The sequence below is a fragment of the Eleginops maclovinus genome, chromosome 21 (genome assembly GCF_036324505.1).
Source record: "Eleginops maclovinus isolate JMC-PN-2008 ecotype Puerto Natales chromosome 21, JC_Emac_rtc_rv5, whole genome shotgun sequence".
Lineage (NCBI taxonomy): Eukaryota > Metazoa > Chordata > Actinopteri > Perciformes > Eleginopidae > Eleginops > Eleginops maclovinus.
Genome location: NC_086369.1, coordinates 14062223 through 14086535, shown reverse-complemented (window position 1 = coordinate 14086535; position 24313 = coordinate 14062223). Strand labels below are relative to the sequence as shown.

Here is a 24313-nt window from a genome sequence, read left to right as displayed (position 1 = left end):
GCAGAAGTATTAAGTGTGTTTTGCTAAATCTCTGTGCCACCCTGCAGGATCCGTCTGCTGGTTTGAGGTGCATCACAATCAGCCTAATTGGACAGGTGTTTGCGAGCCACTATGATACTAAACCGTTGTGTCAGTAGAAGAGCCCCAAAACAGCATGATACCCCCCAAAACCTGATGATGGATTAGCTGCGTGGTTAAGATGGGAGAGGAGGGTTTTACGTGTCAGGGTTGAAAGAAATGAAGATGGGGTAAGAGAGAAACAGAGAGAAGGCGAGGGAGGGAGATTAAAGAAGAGCAGCACTCTCAGTGTGTGGTAAGCCACAGTCAGCTCTTGTCAGCTACCCCTGGTGGGAGTATGTACCCCACACAGAGAAACAGAGACAGGCATTAACACTCCACTCAACCTCCAACAACCCATTAATCTAAAGGAGGAAATATATTAAAGAGACAGAGAACAACTGGCACTTCACTTTGCCTTTATATCTCATCAAATATGCGATGCAAAATAGCTAAACTGTATATTCAAATCTAAAATATATCTTTGGTATGGATTCATTTGTAGATTACATTTTCAATGTATTGTTTTATCTAGTCAGTTAATAAAAGGCTTTGTCTATTAGTTGCTTTTTGTGTGACAACAGTTACTTTAGGATCCAGTAAAGGAAATGTATTCATACAGAACGATGAATCCCTTAGCATTTAGAAAAAAACACCTTGTGATTTATTAGAGCCTACAAGTGACGCCCTAACAATACAAGTAAAAGAGGAGTCAACCTAGGGGGGGTTAAAGGCCAAACTGGAAGACACAGGTTTCCTCAGAGGGCTTATAAACTGATCAGTAACACACTTATCTAAAGACACACACACACACACACACACACACACACACACACACACACAATAGCACATATCTTCACCTATTATTGGATGAGGCACACGCGCCTGGAGTGAGGCACTCAATGAATAGATCCTTATTGATTTCACTGTAGGGCCAATTCAGCCTCTCCACCACTCACACACATTTCTGCTACAAGCAACTAATCCGTACCGTGAACACTCCCTCTATCTCCCCCCCACTCCAAGCTCTCCTAAATGACCTCATGAAGTAGGGTGAGGCTCTTCACACATCTAGCAACAGTGGTGGAAACAGAGCAAAATATCCCCTCATTGATCGGTTGACGGCACCCAAAGGTTAACAAGGCAGCGTTCTCTGCAGGCTGAATGGTCAGAGTAAGGTCCTGTTGGCAACCGATGAGCTAGTGAGAAACTCTCAGTACTTCAATGAGATGAGCTAATAGCTGGTGAGCAATTTCAAGCATTGGACACAGAGAGAGACAGAGAGTATTTTCTTCTCTCCCTTTTGTCTAGCTCGAGTTTGTTTGCTAAATTGCTCACAGCTTTTGCCTTTGTCCAGTTTCACTCAGATGAAAGAGCTTCTTTAATCCAATGCATATGAGTATTAAATAGAGTTTTATTCAAATAATAGGCTGTATAAGAAAGTGAATCACATCCTTTGTTCCTGTTCACGCCCCCTATACCAGACCTGCAATATTGTTATCTATTTGAAATTGAGTTTGTTAAAATGGTCTAAACTCTTGCGAGGTTCCTCCCGTTTGCTCCTTACGGAAACACAAGGTGTGAGAGACGCTGAACATGATCTACACTGTAAGTTTACGGGTCTTGGCATAGTATAAGTGTTGCCTTTATATCATTTTCTACAAGGATTGCATCACTTCTTTGCCGTTTTCGTTCCAAATCCACTTCAGTTTATACAAATGTAAATTTGACAAACTGGGGAAAGCCAAAAGGTTACTACTGTGTATAATCAAACTTAGCCACCATGTACTATTTGAATTAAAGATGTCAAAATCTTGGTGTTTCTGTCATTGGAACCTCTGTTGCTACCAAGTATCTACCAAAAAGAGAACAATGTCATTTCACTGACTGAAAAAAAGATGTAGATTACAGCTGTATCGGCTCACGCTGCACTTTTAGTGATGGAAGGTGTAAGCTCGCCATAGTTTCAGAAGGAGTAATGTGTAATCACGCGCCCTGCAGGCCGCTTTTGTTCAGATTGTGGCAGATGAACATTTGACATCTAATTCCCCAATTTTTTTTTAAGGATTTACATTTTCATGGATTCCCAGGATGTATTCATTTCTTTGTGTGCGCGTGTGTGAGTACATGCAAGGGGCATCTGCACATTGTGTGTGTTTGCATGTATGTGTGTCACTAGGGTAATTAGGAATAGGAGGAAGGGAGAGATCAAAGCAGGCACTTTACACTCTCCATTTCAGTTCTGATGTGAGAGTGTGTGTGTGTGTGTGTGTGTGTGTGTGTGTGTGTGTGTGTGTGTGTGTGTGTGTGTGTGTGTGTGTGTGTGTGTGTGTGTGTGTGTGTGTGTGTGTGTGATGATCTCCTCCAAGCTTTGATGCAGTAAGCTCCGCCGGTTAATGTACTACGGATAAAAATACTACACCATGTAATCTGGCATTTATCCCTCGAGAGCAGAAGCCCAAAATGTGACACATGTCAAGAGGAAAGAGGTAGGGAAAGGGAAGAAAAAGAACAAGCGGGGGAGAAGAGGAGGAGTAATGGAGGTAAGAGACCAAGAGACTGCATTTCTTCTTCTTCTGCTCAGACAAGATTCAAAGATTGACAGAGATTCTTAACTGCGCTGAACATTTTCCATTAATTATTACAATTAATTCAGCACAGAACAGTACAAAGCTAAGACAGATACCCAGTTCCTCAGAGATGCATTAAAAGTTTGCTTTTAGAGTCTGCAGAGTTATTGCAACACATCACAGGCAGGACAGGAAAAACAAATAAAGGATGAATTTTTTTATTTAAATAAATTAATAATAATTTTAAAAATTGAAAAGAAAGGGGGGGGGGTGTCTCTACTCAGAATTTAGTTTTGGGTTCTTCATCAACAGTAGGGGTGTCAGTGTGGTCCAAAAAAGGCTGCCAGGTTTTATAAAAAGTCGTCAGGGCCTCTAAGGGAGAACCTAATCCTTTCAAGCCTAACGCAATACAAGATTACCTGTATCCATCTATTATGGGTGGGAGGAGAGGGATGTATCCATTTAAGGAGAATAAGCCTTCTAGCAAGCAGAGTGGTGAATGCCATAACTCGTCGTGTGGTAATGGGTGCATCGGGTGACGAGGAATTCCGAAAAGGGCAGTGAGGGGGCTAGGGTCCACTGTCTCACCTAAGACCAAAGACGAGTAAACCAAATATTGCAGACCAGAACTCTGATAGTTTAGGGCACGACCCACCAACATTTTTTAAATTTGCTTGACAATTTTTGCAATTAACTACCATTTAAAAAAGACACTACTATCACAGTCTTATAGAGAGGTGCTAGCAGTCAGAAACACAAAGATTAACATATCTAATTGTACTTTTCTGCTTCCATTTTCTTCATGTTTCCTTATCAAAAATCACGCCACAGATCTTCATGATGGATGACCTCACAGAGAAGGTCTTGCACCATTATGCAGCCTGATATTGCATGTGGTAAACAGCTCTAATGCACACAAAAAGTGTAAAACAGATGCTGAACAGATGTTTACTGGCGTTGTACTGTGACTGTATCCTGCTGTCTATGTTGAGAAAATATCATACAGCAATACATGGAATTCTGTGTAGGTTACCCCCTTTTATACCATTCAGCCCGATTACACATAAAACATATGGAGAGATTTAAAGAACAGTGAGTGATACACAGAAGAAAGCTCGCAGCAATACTACCATGCATTGTCCAACAAATTGGCACAGCAGCCACATTTAGGGGATCTGGCTCATTGACAAAAAAAAAGTGGGAAAATGTAACAAAATATAACATTAATTAAGATGCATTATTGAAGTACTCAGACTGTACTTAAGTCAGAATCAGAAGAAAAGTCACTACATCCAACAGTAGAAACATCAGCAGGAGAAAGGAGCTCACTGTACTTACACTGAAAGGCCATAACAGCACAATAATGCACCTTAAATCCAATGATCCTCCAGCAAAGAATAGCCAACAAGTGCATCATGACAGCGCGTTTACATCCACAGAGAGGCCAAGAGGACAGGACAATAATAACACGACAAGCATCTCACACACAATAACAATAACACACTGCACGAGCAGTCCACCTCGGGACTATTTGTAGTCAGCAACACAACAAAACAAAGCCATGAAACAATTAAATGAGGAGGGTCCTTGCCTTTTAGAAGTCCGAAAATCCACCTCTCCTAGCTTCTCCAAAAATTAAGCCAACTGTTTTGTAGTCCGTTTTCCTTGCGTGGTTCTTCCTGAAACGTCCCACATCCAGTCAGGTTTATAAATGTGTCCCATTTTATATCCTTTTTCTGAATGTTCTGCGTCTTTTATTCGCTGCTTTGACTCTATCGTTTCCAATGATCCTCCATGACGGTAGCAGCGTGCGTTGACGGCCCGAGTGTGACCCCGGCATGACCTCAAACTTTCTTCTTCTTCTTCATCCTTTAAATTGTTGTGTCAAAAATAAAAGGCATTTGTAGTTTAACAGTCATTTTAAAAAGGTAAAAGTCCGTAAAATATCGGAGGAAATCATGCCAGCTAAGACAGACTGCCTGAGAAACGCAGCCTTGATTAACTAATTACCTCCACCTGCGCGATTTCTGATATGACGTCATGTTCTGAAACTGGCTATTGCATTCAATCAAACGAAGTAAACCTGACATTAAAGTAGACACATTAAAACATGAGCAAATAAAGGTGTGTTTCGGTTTTACTCAAATGAAAAGTTATCGCTAGTGACTATTCAAAAGGTTTAGATGTTAGTACGCTAATGGTAGCTAAATCCAAACTAGCTAACGAAGCACACCGACTGGACAGAGCCACTGGCATATTATATGAAACCACACAAACACACAGAATAATGTGTTAATCGAGCCAGCATTTTCAATTCAGTTATTTTAATTTCATTGTACACCTGACATGAGATCTTAGAGAACAAGCTCAATAGAAAATATTTGGTATTTCTGTTCAGATTGTTGTATTTATTCTTCCAAGGTGATGCTTTTTTTTTACCTTTACTTCAAGCATTTGCAAACATTTTTCACCTAACCCGACAAAAACATCTTAGCAATGTTATTTGTACACATTGCCCTCAAGTCAACAGCAAGTATTACATCAAATGCAAAGCAGATGACAGTCTTGCTGAATAGATATGCTCATTCAGCTGCGGAGAATAGGCAGGATCACGTTGTATAATGGTGGCAGGCGAATAAATGAGCATGGAAGGAAGTCTATCTACCTGAGATAGAAAGGACCTGCACTAATGAAGAGAGAAAATGAGTGAACGAGTGTGTGAGCGAGCGAGACAGCCAGTGTGTGGGTGTTTGAGGAAGCAAGTGTGTGACTGAGCGAACAAGTGAGGCAGACTGAGAATCTACAGAGCTACCTATCAGGGATGGGAGAAGAAGATAGTTAGGGGGTGAAGACCATACGTCAATGGGCCCTAATTGAGCACTTCTCCTTCGCTCTCCACTTGCTCCTGACACATCGCCCCGGGGCCTATTGGGAGAACGCCGGCTTCACGTCACGAAGAAAACCAGAGCGATGGATGATAAGGGGAGAGGAGGACGGTGCTCGTCGTTTCTCCTTCCCTGGGTTCTCGCCCACAGTCTTGTGACTTCAGGTTGATGTTCCTCCAACTTTTGAAGGCCTAAAACTTAGCTTTCGCTTAAACATTGCAAATAGCTGTGGCCTGAAGGCAAGGGTTGTGAACACAAAACTGCCCTGGACAGGAGAGTGGAAGGATGCTTCAATCCTATTAAATTGGTGTGTCTCTGGCCGGAATGTGTACCAAGGGATATTAATCTGTCTAACACATATATGATTTACAAGTCTCTAATAACCGTTCTCATTTTCCTAGTTATAAATCTCCTCCTTGTTCTGTTCCCAATTTTTTATTATGAGGGTTGAGGTCTAATGTCCAAATACTTCTTAGTGAGGTCTTTGCTGGTCGGACCACCAGTGAGGTTAAAGCAGCCTTTAAACTCAGTAATGTGGCATGACTTGTTTAAGGTCACTAAAATATAATTTATTTGTATTTTCCTACTTAAGGTCATGCAGCACTGACAAGATGACATGTCCAATGAATAAGGTAATATGACTAAGAGCAAAGGTTGTTTACGACAGCACAAGTCTTACGGAAACATATCCAGTAACCAATCGCTTTGTGCCAGTGTTAGTATTATTTTCCATATAACTGTTGGGCTTTTTACACTAAGAGAAATATGGTTTATTTTGACCCAGTGTTGGACATACAATCTCAAGTTTCATCTTAAACACATGAATAGTTTATGTTCAAAATTAAAAGTATGCACACAATATTATAAATCAGTAACTTATCATTTAAATGTATAATCAGGTTGCAATCATTTTCCATTCAGCAGTGATGGAAAAAACACTGTTGGAGGTTTTTACATCCAGTATTGCAATCAGGGTTCATTTAAACAACATTAAACTCTGCTGACCATGATCAATATAAGTTTCACATTACAGCTGATCTTAAAACTCAGTTATATGGTGTAGGTTTAAAGGCATCTCAAAAAAGCGTCATTTAATGTATTTATTTGATCACTTTCACTTCAAATAAATGTAATAAATTGCTGCCATTTTGGGAGAATGGAATAGAAGCTTTGAAACATAACTGCTGAATACATCATAAAACAGATTTTGTCAGACCATTTGAGCAATGAGAAGCAGGTGGAGTGCAGAGTAAGGTTGAGAGGTGTGCAAACACACACACGTACACACACACACCCACACACACACACACCCACAAACTGCTGCTTTGTTCCCCCGGGTAGACCATGGAGCCGTCAAAACCACTCTGATTCTGAATTAGCTCTGATTGGCTGTCATTGCGCTGCGTCCCACACAGCTGAGACCACTCAAAACCACACACAGACATACACACACACACACACACACACACACACACACACACACACACACACACACACACACACACACACACACACACACACACACACATACGTGCACACACACACACAAACATAAACACACTTTTATGGTCTGGGCATCATGTTTCACTAAACTGCTGAGTTCTGTTTGCTGTAACTAGGGCTGTTTTAAGAGCTGTGGTTCAGTATAAATGTGTGTGTCTGTGTGTCTGTGTGTCTGTGTGTGTGTGTGTGTGTGTGTGTGTGTGTGTGTGTGTGTGTGTGTGTGTGTGTGTGTGTGTGTGTGTGTCTGTGTGTCTGTGTGTGTGTCTGTGTGTCTGTGTGTGCGTGTCTGTGTGTGCGTGTGTGTTTCTGTGTGTCTGTGTGTGTGTGTCTGTGTGTCTGTGTGTGTGTGTGTCTGTGTGTCTGTGTGTGTCTGTGTGTGTGTGTGTCTGTGTGTGTGTCTGTGTGTCTGTGTGTGTGTTCACATCTGTCTACATGACTGCACTAAATGAATGCATGTAATATATTCATACTTTCAGGAGTGCATGAGTATGTTGTTCTGTATCATGCCAGCTTTGCATATTCTCTTGGGGCATTATACGCTACAGAAATCTGGGGAAAAGCTGCATATACATATTGTGAGATAATCCCCTGTGTCTTGTCCTGTAGTTCCATTCTTGGCACCCTTGACCGAATCTAAAGACCAGAGCTTCTACAATCATTTCCGTATCAAATAGATTGAGTGTGACCCATATCACTGTGAGAAAATCCTGGAATTTGCAGAAATGAACAGCCTCTGCACGTATGTGGTGTTGTGTTATTTTAATGATCATACTATGATGCACTGATCCACTGAATTCCACCCATAATGGCAATAAAGAAATACTGAAATACTTTGGACCAAAGAATTCATACAAAGTCTTGGATCAGTTGAAGGAACTTCTCAACAGAGAGTAAATGAAAACACTTGTTTTAACATTGTTTTCTTCTACTTAATTAGTCAATTGTAAAGGTTTTCCCATAAATGTCACTCTGATACCACAAGCATGCATGCTAAGTAATATGTGGTGCCAAAAACAGCACCCCCGCCCACCTCCAAAGGGATGCCCCATCAGCAGGGGTTTACCGGTTTAGATTGGATCCAACAAGTCTACTCCTCTGGTTACAAATATGTGTTGATAAGCATCATTCCAGTACTAAAATTGGAGTTGGAGGAAGCAGCAAGAATAAGCAAAAGAGAAAACAGGAAAAAAATGTGATTAACATTTTCAAACCAAAGCTGGATTCCAGCTATAGAGGCCTCAGGATCAGGTTTCTGTACAGAAAGAAGCACATTTACACATTTATCCAAAAGAGTGCGGTTAGGAACAGGAAGCAGAACTCTCTCAGAAAGAGACACACAGTTTAATGCATTTGTACTTGCCCCATTGTGTCACATCTTTCTATGTCTTTATTATATGTTACATCTGACAAAAACGCCTCTTAATCTTGACATGTGAACGTTTAGTTATACGCAGAAACACACATTAATGCACATGAGATTGCAGGTAATATGTGTGTGTGTGTGTGTGTGTGTGTGTGTGTGTGTGTGTGTGTGTGTGTGTGTGTGTGTGTGTGTGTGTGTGTGTGTGTGTGTGTGTGTGTGTGTGTGTGTGTGTGTGTGTGTGTGTGTGTGTGTGCCAAATCTCTGTAATCTCAAAGAGAAACTTCTCTTCTTGTACAGTGTGTCTCACTTTTCTTCGGTGATGCTTGACTACCCTCTAGTGGTGATACACACTACCTTTTATGCAATAATGATATTAAATATACTGTGATCTTGGCATCTACCGGTAGATACGGCACATTGTCCTCTTTACAAACTACCCTATGTATTTGCTTTGGTAACTCGAGTTCTAAAAACAGCTCTGTTTTCACAAAATGTCACGCTTCTTAAGTTACAACCTGGTTTCCTCCTTATATTAACTCAAATGTGTAACACTTTAGTTATTGAACAGTTCCTCCTCACAATCCTTGGAACATATCCACAGACTGCTGATGTAATACCTGAGACTGAAAATGTACCCATGTGTTTTTATAGTTTTGGGGAGTTTAAAACATCAGCTTTAATGGTTGCTTTTAGAATACTTCTAGACAGAATTATGATTTAAGCAAACATTAACATCTTGGTTGGCACATTAGGCTATTTTGCAACCCTGAGAACTGAAGTTGAGTCGAGTGCCAACATCAACATATCATCCATGTATATCACATAGCTGGAGCAGTAATGAAAACAGAAAGGAATCCCCATGGTGACCATGATGAACCAGAGTAAATGGTTTAAACAGGCAACCAGGGGACAATGGCACATCTCTATTAAAGTCCTGGGAAATTGTAAGGGAATGTGGGAACATTTGCTTATTTTCTGTCAGTAACAATGATTAAAGCCGTGGCTTACATAAATAGAATTAGCAGCTGGAGAGAATCTGTACCATGGGAATACATTGTTAGCCCCAATTAGCCTTGGAAGATATAAAAAGGCAAACTAGTTGTGTCTTTATTGCACTGAAGCCAAACATTCCCAGTGTTTCTCCTTTGTTGGATGGTCACAAAAAAGAAGAGGTCAGAGGGCACAGTGTAAATTTGAACAGACAAAAGCCGACTGCCTTACTTTAAGCTGTCTTTCCACGACTCAAGCGACCAATTGAATACGGAATACAGAGACACACATTTTCTTTTATGTTTTGCCAAGTCTACATTAGCTGCCAATTTTAGTTCCTATTAATAACGTTTTTGTCAACCAAACCCATCAAAATAAAAGGTGGTTATAAAGACATTCACCAAATTCAATACACGCTCACACAAAACATAAACAACACAACAAAAATGTATAAATTGTTTTAATCAAAATAGGAAACAACAACCAAAAACACTTACAGGTTGAACCAGTTCACCATTTATTCAGTAACAGGGACAATGTGTGCCAAAAAACGGAGAGCAAGCATATGAAGGCATGCATGGTATTCGATTCTCCAGAGATATTTTTTTCTAGAGATGATTTGGTTTTAGGATGCAATGCTTTTAGAAACCACTTGGTGTCACAGTTTGCAGCGTTTAAAAAATATGTAGCTGCACATTTGGTCTACTTATCGATCAGTGTGTTTAAATAGCATAAATAGACTTAGATCCTTATTATGAAAAGACTTGTCTCAAACATGGTGTTATCTCGTGCAATTTGATTGTTTTCCAAAGCCATTTCTTAAAACTTATTTTATTTGCTGCATGTCCATTCTTCCTCAACAGCTCTCTGAACTTGGACAGGTTAAAAGCGCACCGATGCTTGGACTTACCATATCGTTTTTCAGTAATGAATTGGACTGGATGTTGTGGCACACTTTTTCCACCAGTCAGCTGTATAAGGAACCGAACAACCACTTCCTCTCACTCACATGTCCTTTTTTTATTTTGGAATAACCACATTACTGAAACACTCATTCAACCCACTCCAAACACAAGTGAATAATTAGTGTTTGATAGACCATCTGTCAAAACATGTTCCTGCTTTCAAAGGAATGTTGTCTCTGTGGATCAATCATGGGAGATAAGGTCACATGATTTTAACACTGCTTCCTTGTTTTCAGTGGGAATTTGTTCATGTCACATGAACGTTATGAATGTCCGTACTGGATACCCTAAAAGCAGAACACTATATATTGTTTTGTTTGACTCTGTGTAGATGGTTAAAAATAAAGTATTGTTTTCATCAAAATGTATTGAAATGTACATATATTTGTCATATTAAACATGGCATAAAATAACCACATTATCATCATATCACCCAGCTTTTTTTCTTGGAGAATCCAGCTAACCCTCAGTATATGACTATGTAAAACCTACACATTCGAATTTGAAAGCTGATACTGTGTCTTGTGGGTTCCTTCAACCAATCATAAACTGTAAAATTGATGTGGCTGTTGTTAACCAATGTGAGATTAACACATCATGAAGTTACCCTTTGATAAGTGAATAAAGTGCAAAAACGAAACTGTTCAGCACCTGCAACTTCAGGCGTAGTTCCTGCTTCAGAAAGCTGGGTGTGATCTTTGTAAGTGAAACCCTTCTCTTTTGTTTGCCATTCGCATTGAACTTGCTTCCTCATTTTTTTGGCACTCCCCTTACTGACCCTGCCATGTGTTTGTGGGAAGGAAGTCAACTGCCGACTCTTATCAGTGAGGGGACCGATTAACAGCCGGCGGAATAATTTTACATCTTGTTCTACGTTTCAAGGACACCACGCTGTCCTTTTTCTACAGAGGAAACATACAGACGCTCAGAGACACAGGAGGCAAGTGTGGACATGTTTCTTTTCCAGGGACGTCTCTGTTTACTCTGAAGGATCTGGCTGAGGAAGCCTGTCATCGTGAGAACTTCTATAAGCTTATTTGAGGACTCTTTTTTTTTTAAAGAAAGTGAACTTCTGGTCTGCCAGGTTCCACACAGGACACTCAGGACATTCAGCATTGTCAATATCCTACCACTAGAGGACCCTGTTTGACAATCTACAGGAGGTGTAATTATTGCTCTAATATCTAAAGAAGGATAACTCTTTTTTTTGCCAATATTTCCTTCTTGTCTTTTTTTGTTCACGTTTCATATACAGTAAGTCTAAAGGTAGGACAATGTCCAAAAAATGATAAGAGCAAATGCAATAGTATTGTAGACAGTAAACCCAGCAATACACTTTCAATTTAATCAGCCATAAAAAAGATAAAAGTGAGAGGAAACAAGTGTTTAAAGATTTGTGTGAGTAACCATTGACAGGGTGCTCCGAACCTGATCTGCTGACACGAACAAGGAAGCTGCTCCCAGGTATATAAAACCTGTCAGCTGTGTTGTTAGGAACACCTTTGACTTGCAAAGTGTGAAGAAAGAGCAGTGCTGTACGAGAGCCGATGAGTGTACAGGACTCAACTTCAGGGGTAGCAAAATGCTGAAAAAACTCTTTAAATTCCTGAGCTTCTTTGCTTTTTTCAGTGTGGCATGCTTTGTGATGCTTCTGTACTTTAGAAATGACAGCACTTTCACTCCTTTTATAAAGTTGCATCATGAGGTAAAGGTAGACAAGACAGTTCCTCAGTCGACCAAAGGACCAACGAATGGATCCCTTAGTCCCATCCAAGAAAAGTCAGAGAAGCCACCCACTCCAAGGAAGACTTTGGAAACTTGCCCTGACACCCCTCCAAATCTTGTGGGTCCCCTCTTTGTGGAGTTTAATAGCAAAAGATCTCTGGATGATATAAGAAAGGAGATGGGTCCTACTCTACAGGAGGGAGGACGATACAAGCCACCAGACTGCATCGCCCGGCAGAAGGTAGGGGAATGAACGGAGAGACTAATTAATACATACATTGGATCAGTTAGTAATATTAGATAGTGTGTTATAATATTATATCTTAGGGGAAATTCAGATTAATTCACCAACTGTTAATTCCTTAATGCCGTATAGGTGATGTATATCATTTTGGGGCATCCCAAGTTTTATGATATCATGTTAATTTGTCAACATGTTTGATTTCATGCGTAGCTCTAAATGGACCTATAGCTGTCAAGAATCAAGTAAAATGTTTACATGTTATTTGATTTAATTTGTATTTTCTCTTTACATAATTACAATTTAAAAATCATAATGAGATCCAAAGTTATACAAACATATGAGGGGACTTAATGAGTAGAAAATGAACTCACCAAAGCTGCCTTATGTAAGATAGAAGAAGTAACAGTTTGGATGTCATGTTAAGTATCGTGTCGTGGAAATGTCTCCTGAAATGGGAATGCTAACCAACATGAGAGAATAAAGACCCCAACCCTAACCCTTCTGAGGACCTCTCACAGTTTCTTTATTGAGTGCTGCATTAATCCAAAGTGGAAACAATTAGAAAACGACATTAATGGAATCAAACCCCTGGGTCTGATTCTGCCCCCACTTCCTGCCATATGAACAAACCTTTATCACATACAGGGGGTGGGGGGGAGACGATGGCTAGAGAAGGCCAGATATTCCCTTAATTATTGTTCTTGTTTCTATTGTACACAATGTTCCCTAAACGTCTCATATACAGGCTACCTCTACAATGTATTATGTTCAGCAACTCCAAATATCAGCCTGCAGTATAAAGCCCCATCAGCATGTATATATAGAATGTACATAGAACGGGTTTAGCTCATTTTAAAGACAATTATACGATTCTTTTACTCAAAGAAAGAACAATTTCCCTACATTCATATTAATGCAAACTTCCTTATGTCACTTGTGTAGGTGGCCATCATCATTGCATTCCGAAATCGGCATGAGCACCTGAAGCACTGGCTGTATTATCTCCATCCCATACTGATACGACAGCAGCTGGACTACACAGTGTATGTAATCAACCAGGACGGAGAGGGAGTGTTCAACCGGGCTAAACTGATGAATGTCGGCTACGTGGAAGCGCTGAAGGAATATGACTATGATTGCTTTGTCTTCTCGGACATAGATTTGGTCCCCATCGACGACCGTAACCTCTATAGGTGTTATGAAAATCCTCGACACTTGGCCGTAGCTATGGACAAATTTAATTTCAAGCTACCCTACAACACCTACTTTGGCGGGGTTTCTTCATTGTCCAAGCAACAATACTTGAAGATTAATGGCTTCCCAAACACTTACTGGGGCTGGGGGGGTGAGGACGATGATATCTATAAGCGAATTTACTACCGTGGAATGTCCATCTCTCGACCGGACTCTGTGTTGGGAAAGTACAGGATGATCAAACATCAGAGAGACTTGCACAATGAGGCTAATCCAAAGAATCCGGGTAAACTGAGCCAAACGTATAGAGACATGGATAAAGATGGGATTAATACCCTCAAATACACAGTCAAGGAGATTGGGAAGGATATTCTGTACACGTTCATCACCGTGGATATCAACGCTCCGCCAAGCGGATAAAAGATGGTGGAACATACGAAACTGGAAATGCTGTTAACTCATTGCTGTTTTAGTGTCAATGGTCAAAGAAAACTAGGGGTGTGTGTGTGTGTGTGTGTGTGTGTGTGTGTGTGTGTGTGTGTGTGTGTGTGTGTGTGTGTGTGTGTGTGTGTGTGTGTGTGTGTGTGTGTGTGTGTGTGTGTGTGTGTGTGTGCGGTGTCCAAGTTTACCATGCCAATGCTATGAGTATGAAGTACAATTGTTGGAACACCTTGCATATGACAATCGTACAATCGAAAAGGTAATGCAATAATCAGCATTGTTAAATATAGATAGTGAATTAAACACAAGACAATCTACCTATTTTATTTATGGAGTGTTTTTTATTGATTACCATTTTTTTGTGAACCTTTAAGATTTTTTTTTACAAAGTTTTTATATATAAATAGACCACATATTCATGCTTAATCAAGTTTAATTAGCTGTCATTTTGACCTTTATTAATGACGTACGCTGTCACCCATTACGTGTTGGCGAGTGATCAGGTGATGGGTTTTTTATTTCTCATGTCACAATATTTTCTAAATGATTTTGTACTGAGACATTTGTCCTAGCTGTAAGAAGTAAGATAACTGTTTGATCCTGTGAATACTTGAAGGTGTGATGAAATCAAAAATGGGTAAATGTGTTCTATAGTGGCGGGGATGAACAGGTTGATTTATCTTTAAATTGGAAATATGGGTTTACTGCTTTTTATTTATGGCCTTTTGCATGTGACGAATATGCCTTTGTCTTGTGAACTCCAGGGATGTTTTGGAAAGTTTTATAAAGATTTTAAAACAACTGTGATGACATTCATGGCCACTGAGCTTGCTTGTGAACATACATTGGGTCACTAACAAGCATTGTTTATTAAACCCTGTTGCCTTAACTTCTCTTAAAAGAGAACAACGATTAATCCCACTAACATTTAAAAAAAGGGTTCATGTAATGCTTCTTTTTTACTTGTATTGCATCATATCCAATAACTTGTAACTTAAGAAACACAGCTGTAGCCAAAGTGGAAGCATGGGGAACTCCACAGAGTAAATCAAACACCCCTACAGCTATTTTAAAAAGCACACAGTTCAAAGTGTGTAGTTTTTCTGCAGTTACTTGTTACAGATTTTTTAAATAACTGAGACTTTAATCAAACTGGTTTTAGGATGAATCCAAATCACTCTCAGTGAAAAATACAAGATTGTTTACGCTTCACTCGCTCTACAGCAAGGTAGGTCAAAAATAATCCTTTAACTAGTTGTTTATCTCGTTGAAGTCATAGCATGCCTACTTATTAAATAGTTTCCATACCTTAAACACACAGCGATGGCAGAGGGAAACTTTGCTGAGGAAATCAGTTTGTGGTGAGTGATCTAAGATAAGAAGGGCGACGCAGTTGCGCATGGATAAAAGGCATCTCAGGAAAAGAAACTTGAGATCTTATTATCCCTTTGCTGTTTCAACAATACACCACAATACAATAGGTGTTTGCTTTATCCTGTGACACTAAGGTTAGGTTTTGGCCCTCCAAGGAAAGTAGTTTCTACACCAGTGACTTACAAACTTGTGAGAGAATGAAGTGTCCAACTCATCGTCCTAAAGAGCTGGAGTAACCTGTTTGAAACGTTGATGTACTTGTTATAAAAACTGAATCAACAGATATACATAACTGCATGAGGTTAGGTGAAAGCAATAATATTAAGTTGAACCTATTTTTTTTAACTGAATATTGTTACTTTCTACTTTATACTCATACAGTTATGTTTAATCTGTTGACATAATAATCAAATTAAAGTCAACTTTTAAACGTTTCAGTGAACAATTAAAGGCAATATTTTTATGATTTCCCCCCATTTTTTCCACCCTATCTCTATCATGTCTTGCGAGTAAATTTTCCAATTAGTATTCACCAACTTTTGGGAAAAATGTATGAAATAGACAAATTTTAAATAAATGGACTAATCAGATTAAAAATATTTCACTTTACATTTTAAAGTGCGAAGACTCAGACCGTGAGCCTTGTGTTTTTTCAACACAAGTAAATGAGAGGCAGCACACACTTTGGAGCGTGCAAACTTGTTAATGATGTTAACAAGTGTATCAGACCATTGTCTCATTTCCCTGACATTAAAATCCTTAAAGGGAACGTCAGTCATCATTCATCTGGTTATTCATCATTTATTCCTATTATGGTTGATCACAAGGTCCCAATGTGTAATTTCCTGGTGAACTTGTGCAAACCAGTTGTCCATTTTTGACTGATGGTGTGATGCAGCTTCACTCAGCAGTGTCACACTTCATGTTTTCACTGTGTACCAAACGGATCCACCTTGAAAGCATGGCACAACATTGCCCTGAGAGGAAGTGTGGTATCAGAAAGAGTGTGAGATAAGTGAGGGAGGATGGAGGATCGGGGGCTTCCCATGAGGATGCAGAGGTGAACCTTTACATGAGAGTGTTGGGGATGTGTGCTTAACGTCAGAGCACTGTATTGATGATTACATCTCAACCACTGCATTCTCTTTTCTCTGAATGCTTTCGGTTTATTAAAGGATGTTACACTCTTCCTTAATGTGTGTCTCTGAGTTCAGTATATGCGGGTTTCAACATGCAGGTTTGTGTGTGTGTGTGTGTTTCTCTGTATACATGTTTTACTGCACCAGGTCAACTTCAATCATGTCTCACACACACTGTCAGCAACCCCCCGAAACACTCCCCCATCCTCCTTCCTGCCCAGCCCCCTCTTCTCATTGGTTGACCTAGTGGTGTTACTATGGGAACGACTGTAGAGAGGCTGCCGAGAGAAATGTGGGGTACAGCTTTTGAATGGTACCGAGGGCTCCATCGTACACACGGACACACACACACACACACACACACACACACACACACACACACACACACGCATTTGTCAGGGCAAGGAAACCCTTCATGATGTCATTGTCTTGTATTATCAGTACGACCTTCACTTTACTCTTTTCATATCTCAATTTTCACCAACAGCATTTTTTATTTAGCACATCCTTGCTTAGAGGGATAACTTAGTCTATCCGAAAAGCTCAGTGTTTTTGTATTTTATATTCATATAATCTTTTAGACGATCAATCGATATCTACTGCTAAACTGTAGCTAAGTAAAGTTGCATTTAAATATGAATATTTGTTCATGACACTCAATGGCAACTTACAACACGCCAAAATAAATACTGGAAAGACAAACATGGCAGACATGATGACAGTTTACATATTCACCATATGTAGAATCACTTATGCCTCTTACACTAAAGCTATGGAACTTTTATTTGTTTCTTTATTCAATGAATAGAGACAAGCCGCAACTTAATACATTAGGTGACAGGACAGGATGACAAAACAGTTCAAATAAAACAAATGAATGAAGGAAAAGCAAATATCTGATGAGATTAGACATTAGGTATGTGGAGTGTATAAGTTATGAGCAAACTGACAGGGGAAATCTGTTGAGCAAGGTTGTGTGTGCGTGGTTGGGTGTGTATGCGCAAGAAGCGCCACATGTAGGAATTGGATTCAAAGAAGAAGAAAGGAAAGAAGAAATATTTTCCCTGATGAATCCCATGGTACAACAAGACAGTTTGTTTCTGCTTTATGTATCAGTGTGATTTTCAAAGGGGTTGTAAAGGAAATGGGTAAAAATGAACAGCAATGCAATGCTTGTTCAAGGGGATATTATGAGTAACGATTCTACGTAAGAAGCGCCATTATAATAAATATAATAAGACAAAATAATAACAGGATGGGAGTGTAACTTTAGGAAGAAACAGCACATTCATAGTCTTAAACATAGAAAGTTAAAAGCAATAAATTCACCCTTTTTTGCTCTGGTGTGGTAGCTGGGGGGTAATGTTAGCCAACACTTACACACGTTAGCACATTTTTTCTAATGTTAGCAAACAAACAATTGCTCTAATTGTCTTCAGGGTCAGTTAGCTGACTATTGTTGCTATTACATGTGCTGCTCTTACACTGCATTGTTGTATACCATCATGCTGTTTTTGCAAATAGTGGGTGCTTTCCATCAAAATATATAATTACCAGCTAGCTAAAAGATTTATCTAAAACCACTGAGGCCAGACAAACCCATACAACTCTATCCCTGCATTTGTCCCTTCCTAGTTCTGTCTTTCCAGTAACTTGCATAACAGCTTTTTGTTCACCACATAATAAATCCTCCCCTATACCGGATGTATGCACCCAAACAAACATGCACAGGCCGACACAGACATGGCTCACAATGATGACGCCCGTCCACATCCAGCAGCAGCAGCAGCAGCAGATTAGAGATGAGATCAGCTGACACACACACACACGCACAACAGCACACTCCATTCTCACTGTCAGCAACACTAGCTTTCATCCGGTGGGCTGGAACAACTGAGTGTTATGGTCTTACGTAAGGCTTTTACATCAACATCAACGTGCAGAAACTGAGAGAGAGAGCTGGATTGAGAGGGAGGGGGGGTTTGCTGCACCATTACAAAGGGGATTCGCACTGCACCAAATCCTCCTCCTACTACACATGCAGGGGTACCTATACCACAACAACATATAAGCTTATTTTAGCAACATGTGTCCGCCTCAAAACAATGAGACCCCCCCCCCCCCCCCTGCCCCCTTTCATCTATATTCAGGACTCACAGGTGCACAGGGTTCCACACCATGCATCAGCCGCCTGTCTTTGTCATCATATTGGCTGTCTGTCTTTGTCCATACACGTCTTTTCCCACTAGAGACTAACAGCAGACAATGCCACATCCATCAGGCTTTCATCAAAAGCAAATCAATAAAATGTATTGATAACGTATAACTCCCAAGCCAAGCAGACCCTCTCTCTAAGTGTGACGCCACAATAAAAAATGCCACAAGCTGCACAACAAAAGTGATTCTGTCTCCCCCTTTCTCCCACCCAAGCTACTCTGTGGGGATTTAAGCAACTGGGATGTGGGGGAAGGAAAGATGGAGGATGGGAGTAGATGAGAGAGGGGCTCTATCCGGTTTTGCTCTAATTATACAAAGCCTCTGACAAGTGTATGGATTTATGTGTAAATGTGGTCACAAAGAGTCAGAATCTCGTCTGTCAGCGCAAACAGTTTTATTCATTAAATATGAAAAGTGGAAAGGTTTAGCACTGTGAACAGACAGACGGTAACAAAAAGAAGGAAAACTTAACGCGTGTCATCGCAGCGAATTCAAGGATAACATTTTAAAACAGAAAGAACGGAGTTAGATGTCAGTGGTATAAAAACAAGGAAATGATAATCATATGGCAATATGGCAGGCCTGTGTGGTAATTGTTGTGGTCAACTTGCATTGTCACTGTGTATTGGCAAATCAACTCCTGCGGCACGTGGTACATCAACCGAGAAGAGTGCCAAACATTATGCATAACGACATCTCCCCTTAGTTCATAGCTCCCTCCTGTGTCTCTATTTTTAAAAACATTACTGCCTATTTATTGCTGACAGTGGCATTAAGTTTAATTACATCGATTCCCTATAACTCTCCATGTAATCAGTATTTTGTCAATCTGAATAATTGAGATCTAAAGTGATTGCATTCTAAAACAAAACAGCAACAACAAATTATAAGCAGGGAAAACATGAAGTGACATTTCTCTGATCCGCAAAAGACCTTTAGTCTGCCCTTTTTAACGGAGGGGGAACACACTTACTGCAGATCATGTACCTCATGACCTGTTCCGCACTACACCAGCAGTAGGCTGAAGGACCTGGAGCGGTGTTGTGGATCAATCAACACACCCTTACTGAGATGGAAAGCTATCATGAACTAGAATAACCCTCAAGGGTCATTGGAAGCGTTGTGGTTAGCGGTGGAGAAACTTGCCTCATCTTGAATGTCTTTCCCTACAAATACCCCTCTCTTTAACTGAAGGGTAGGGAACACTCTGCTCCCTGTAACTTGTCTCGCTGAATCACTGACAAAGGCCTTTTAGCACAGCAAACACCCCCTCATTCTTAATACAAGTGGCGCTTTGCAAGGCTCAACACGCGATAGTTTGTCTTCATTTTTCAGAGCATGGGGGTCTTAGAAAACAGTAAACTTCACCATTTGTCTTGCCCCCACAAAAGACGGGCAAAGAGGAAAACAGTCCAACAGAGGAAAATATATGCTGACCAATGATCTACAATGATGTCAAGCTACATTCACGCACAGCTGCGTTAGTAGAACAGCCAAGAGAGGATGGGTGAAGGACTCGAAAGACAGAATTTGCTTGGGTTTTAATTTAGGAAACATTCTATTAAAAGAATTGCAGACACATTCTATCTCTCTGAAACTATTCATCTTCCTGACATCCACTCACATCATCCTGTACAGCGTGTTAGAAGACAAAGCAGAGCATTAAGAAGCAGTCACAGTTTTAGATCCGAGCAGGATGACTAAGGACGGAGAAACATATAAAAACAGTATGAAATCAAGTGAGAAAGTACTAAGAGAAACAACTGGTTGTCTGTGCATGTGTCCTTAGAGAAGAGAGTCATCCAGTGTAGCTACAAATACAGTGCCAAGGTTGAACAGTGTGTGTACGGTCCTTCAGTGTTAGATGATGTTCCCTGACCTTTGTGCCTTATGTGGCACTGCATGCAGAGAGGGGGAGAAAATGTGTGTGTGTGTGTGTGTGTGTGTGTGTGTGTGTGTGTGTGTGTGTGTGTGTGTGTGTGTGTGTGTGTGTGTGTGTGTGTGTGTGTGTGTGTGTGTGTGTGTGTGTGTGTGTGTGTGTGTGTGTGTGTGTGCATGTCTCTGTTGAGTATTGAAGCATCAGTGCAATGGATCCCTCCAGGTCGAGTATTGCGATAGTGTTACATGTTTCCTTTAGTGAATCAACAGTTGTAAATCCCAGAGATTGAGGGTGTAAGTGAGATCCAGATGCAAAACTTAGTCCATCCACAATAATTATAATAAAAAAAAAGTCAAAACTGAAGAGGTCTCCCATTCGAAAAAAACACAGGATATCATGTGGCCTTCTGCAGGGCATGTTTACCACATTTGTAGCTACAAAGCAGGTAATTAATAAACCCAGATCTCAGAAAAAGAGCATATCCAAAAAACAAAACAAAAAGTATGGGTTATTCCAGCCCATGGATATTGTCCAGTCTGTCCAAGACTATCAGAGGCTGGGAAATGAAGATTAGGGTATTTTTTTTTTCCACTTTGGCTCTAAAATCAAAGGATTAGGAGGTAATTAGTTACAGATTAGACAGGATGAAAAATTCAGGAAAAACTTTGATTGGATTAGGTCCGTATCAGGAATTATGTCATGTGGAATTCCATAATAAAAATGCAAAAGGTGCTCTGCTTATTTTCTTTTCGTTTTGCAGTGTGCAGTAGAACTTTCAGCAGGTCAGGATTTTTTCCCCAGGAAGTTACAAGGCATGTGTGTCTATTGCAAGACCATGGATTGTCAAGAGTCAACCTCCAAGGTTCCAGTCAGGGCTGTGAAGTGTTAACCCAGCGTTTTGGAGTCTCCTCGTGACTTTCTCAAGTGAACAAAACCACTTATTCTTTCCTAGTCCGTCATAAGCCAAAACACATAAAGATTGAGAGCTTTCAAGATTTGAGAGGAATTTATTGGCTGTTAACTCTACAGCTCAACATTTGTCTTGGTCTGGGAAAACATTTGGCTCTGCATAAACAGCACAGAAGTGATGTACACTCAGGTCTTTAAGTTAGCAGGTCAGAAACCACCCATTCCACAAGAGCTACTTCTTGTTGGCGGCTCCCTTTGTGCTGCCAGGTTTGTTTCCAGAACGACGGACGGGCACCTTGGATACAGGGATTCTGGTGCGTGCTGGAGGGGGCGCCTGGGTCTTTGGTGGAGGGGATTCAGCCTCTACAACAGACGAGAGGGCTGACTGGCTTACTGAGTGGGGAGGCGGGGTCTGTCTGCTGCTCACTGGGATCTTGGATTCCCGAGGAAGGCTGGTGCTGCCTTTCATTGATTGGAAAGAGGAAGAGGAGGAGGATGAAGGAGGGGTTGTTTGTGAGGTGGGGCTCAGTTTGTATTCCATGGATGGAGAGGGAGTACTGTTTAGATCTTCAAAATCTCCTTCCTCTTCAGGGTCATTGTAGAGGTCGTACAGGTGGTCCCCAGAGCAACTGTCACGTGATAGAGCACTCTTCTGGTTTCGCTGCAGCCCGCTCTCATCAGGTGTGGCTGTGGGCGTTGCTGTTGGTGTGTCCCAGTAACCCTCATCACTGAGGGGCTCTTTTTCTCCAGGCGATGTGGGTAGACGGCCATGTGTGTGAGGGAGAGGGGGTTTGGCTGCCCGGCCTCCTGCTGCTCCACCTAATGGAATCTTACTGAGGCCCAGCGCCTTCACCTGGGGGATCTTTCTATCTGCGCTCCTGTGGGCTGAGGGCAGGTGACAGCTGGAGGGGGCACGAGGGGGATAGGTGGAAGTCGGGGTAGAGGAGGAAGGTTGGTGTGATCGGGGCAAAGCGGGGGAGTTGTCACCTGTGGAGGGAAGCATGTGCCAGAGCCCCTGCATGTCGGCATCGTCCACCCCTTCTGGACTTGCCATTTCTTCCCCTCCGCCCATGTAGGCCACCACACCGCTGCCGGCTGGGTGCTGCTGAGGTGGAGGGGGCGCCCGGGCCCGTGCGGGGAGGGAAGAAGGCACTGAGCTTGCAGAAACAGAGAACATGTGTTGGATCCGCTGCGAAGGTAAAGGGGGTTTGGTTGGGGAGCTACGAGACGGGACACTGGTGATACCAACAGTTCTCCCAACACCTGATCCCACACTCACCCCTCCTCCCCCACTGCTGCTACTGCTGGTTCCACTGCCCCCATTACCCGCTGGCCCCTCTTCTTCAGCATCAGCAATTATGTCACCACAGCCTGTCAGAGAGTCGAAACTCTTGAGGGACGTGACGTCAGTGAAGAGGAGAGAGCAGAGGCGGTCCACTGAGGGTTCTGAGGTGGGGTCACCCGTGCTGCAGCGATCCAAAGGGGGTGTAGCGAGTGAAGGGGTGAGGCTGGAAATTGATGCTTTGGCTATTTGGATAGGGGGGTGAAGTGGCGAGTCAGTGGGTGTGTAAGGAAAGGGGGAATCTGGCTCACCAGATGGCCCTGGCATGGCAACACAGTGTGGGGGTGTCATGGTAACACTGGTAGTGGGAGTCTCTGGGTTTGGTGATGCCCCTGCATCTACACAATCCACCTGGTGATGCGGAGGGGGTTCAAGTGTGAGTGTAATATCCGTTACCTTTTCAGAGTCAGCAACATCCCCATCCTTCTCCAGCTTCCGCTCCACCACGTCCCCTTCTCCATCATTTGTTTTTTCCTTGCGTCTCCATCGCATGCTGCTAAAAAAGCCCTTTAGGCCCCTCCCTCTTTTGGAAAGCCCCGTCCCTCCATTTTCACTCGACCTAAAACTCCCACGTCGGAGTAAAGAGAAGAAACTTAGCGATTTGCTGAGTGACCTCACCGGACCCGCCTCTATGATAGCCAGCCCCTCCCCTCTCTGTCCATCAGCATCGTTGTTAGAGCTCGTTAGTCCATCGTGGGTTTTGCTCCTAACGAGCTCCACCGACGCCGCTGACTCGTTTCCATTCAAAGAATTCCCATTGTCAGAGTTCCCGTTGTTCCCACTGTTGGTAGCCCCTTTGTTCCTGAAGGAGAAGAAGCTGGCCATCCCAGAACCGGTGCGCCGCTTCCCAAAGAGTTTGAAGGCAGCTTTGTTGATCTTCCCTGTGGGCTGGGGGTCACACTGAGGGGCCACAGGAGGCTCCACACACTCCGACTGCAGCTCCATTATCTAGCACTCTATCGCTCCCACTCTATCGTTTGCCTCAAGCTCTCTAGCTGCCTCTCTCTCTGTCCACACATACACTCACCCGCTCTCTCTCACTCTTTCTCTCGATCCTGCTGTCTGGTGCTCTTTCACTCCCACTCTGACTTGCTCTAATGCTTGCCTGCTGGTTTTCTCTCAATGCCTGCCTCCCCTCCTCTCCCCTCCTCTCCCCTCCCCTTCCCCCTCTCTCTCTCTCTCTCTCTCTCTCTCTCTCTCTCTCTCTCTCTCTCTCTCTCTCAGTCACACACACACATGCTAGGACCTGCTCCTTACTGTAACCATGGCAACTGGGTGGGCTAAGCCGCTTTCGTCAACGTTGGCGGGGCGCCAGTGTCTGTCCTCCACACCCTCCCCCATCCTCTTCCTCCTCTCTTCATCTACCTACCCTGTCACCAATGTTTGCTCTTCTCTTTTACCTATACTCATCAGTTTACAAGCTCCACGTGCAACATCCCTCTGTGTGTGTGTGTGTGTGTGTGTGTGTGTGTGTGTGTGTGTGTGTGTGTGTGTGTGTGTGTGTGTGTGTGTGTGT

At 41.9% G+C, this 24313-nt stretch overlaps 2 protein-coding genes across 2 annotated transcripts; one reads left to right on the top strand and one right to left on the bottom strand.

The window, feature by feature from the left end:
• The first annotated feature begins 10992 nt into the window (after positions 1 to 10992).
• On the top strand, positions 10993 to 14738 carry LOC134884012 (beta-1,4-galactosyltransferase 1-like). Its single transcript, XM_063912583.1, has 2 exons — positions 10993 to 12299; positions 13245 to 14738. The coding sequence occupies exons 1-2, from the start codon at positions 11916 to 11918 to the stop codon at positions 13914 to 13916; spliced, it is 1056 nt and encodes a 351-aa protein (XP_063768653.1). The 5' UTR covers positions 10993 to 11915; the 3' UTR covers positions 13917 to 14738.
• Positions 14739 to 17226: 2488 nt separating this feature from the next.
• On the bottom strand, positions 17227 to 23869 carry amer2 (APC membrane recruitment protein 2). The gene has a single exon (XM_063912582.1). The coding sequence runs from the start codon at positions 23740 to 23742 to the stop codon at positions 21688 to 21690; it is 2055 nt and encodes a 684-aa protein (XP_063768652.1). The 5' UTR covers positions 23743 to 23869; the 3' UTR covers positions 17227 to 21687.
• Between the last annotated feature and the right edge of the window lie 444 nt (positions 23870 to 24313).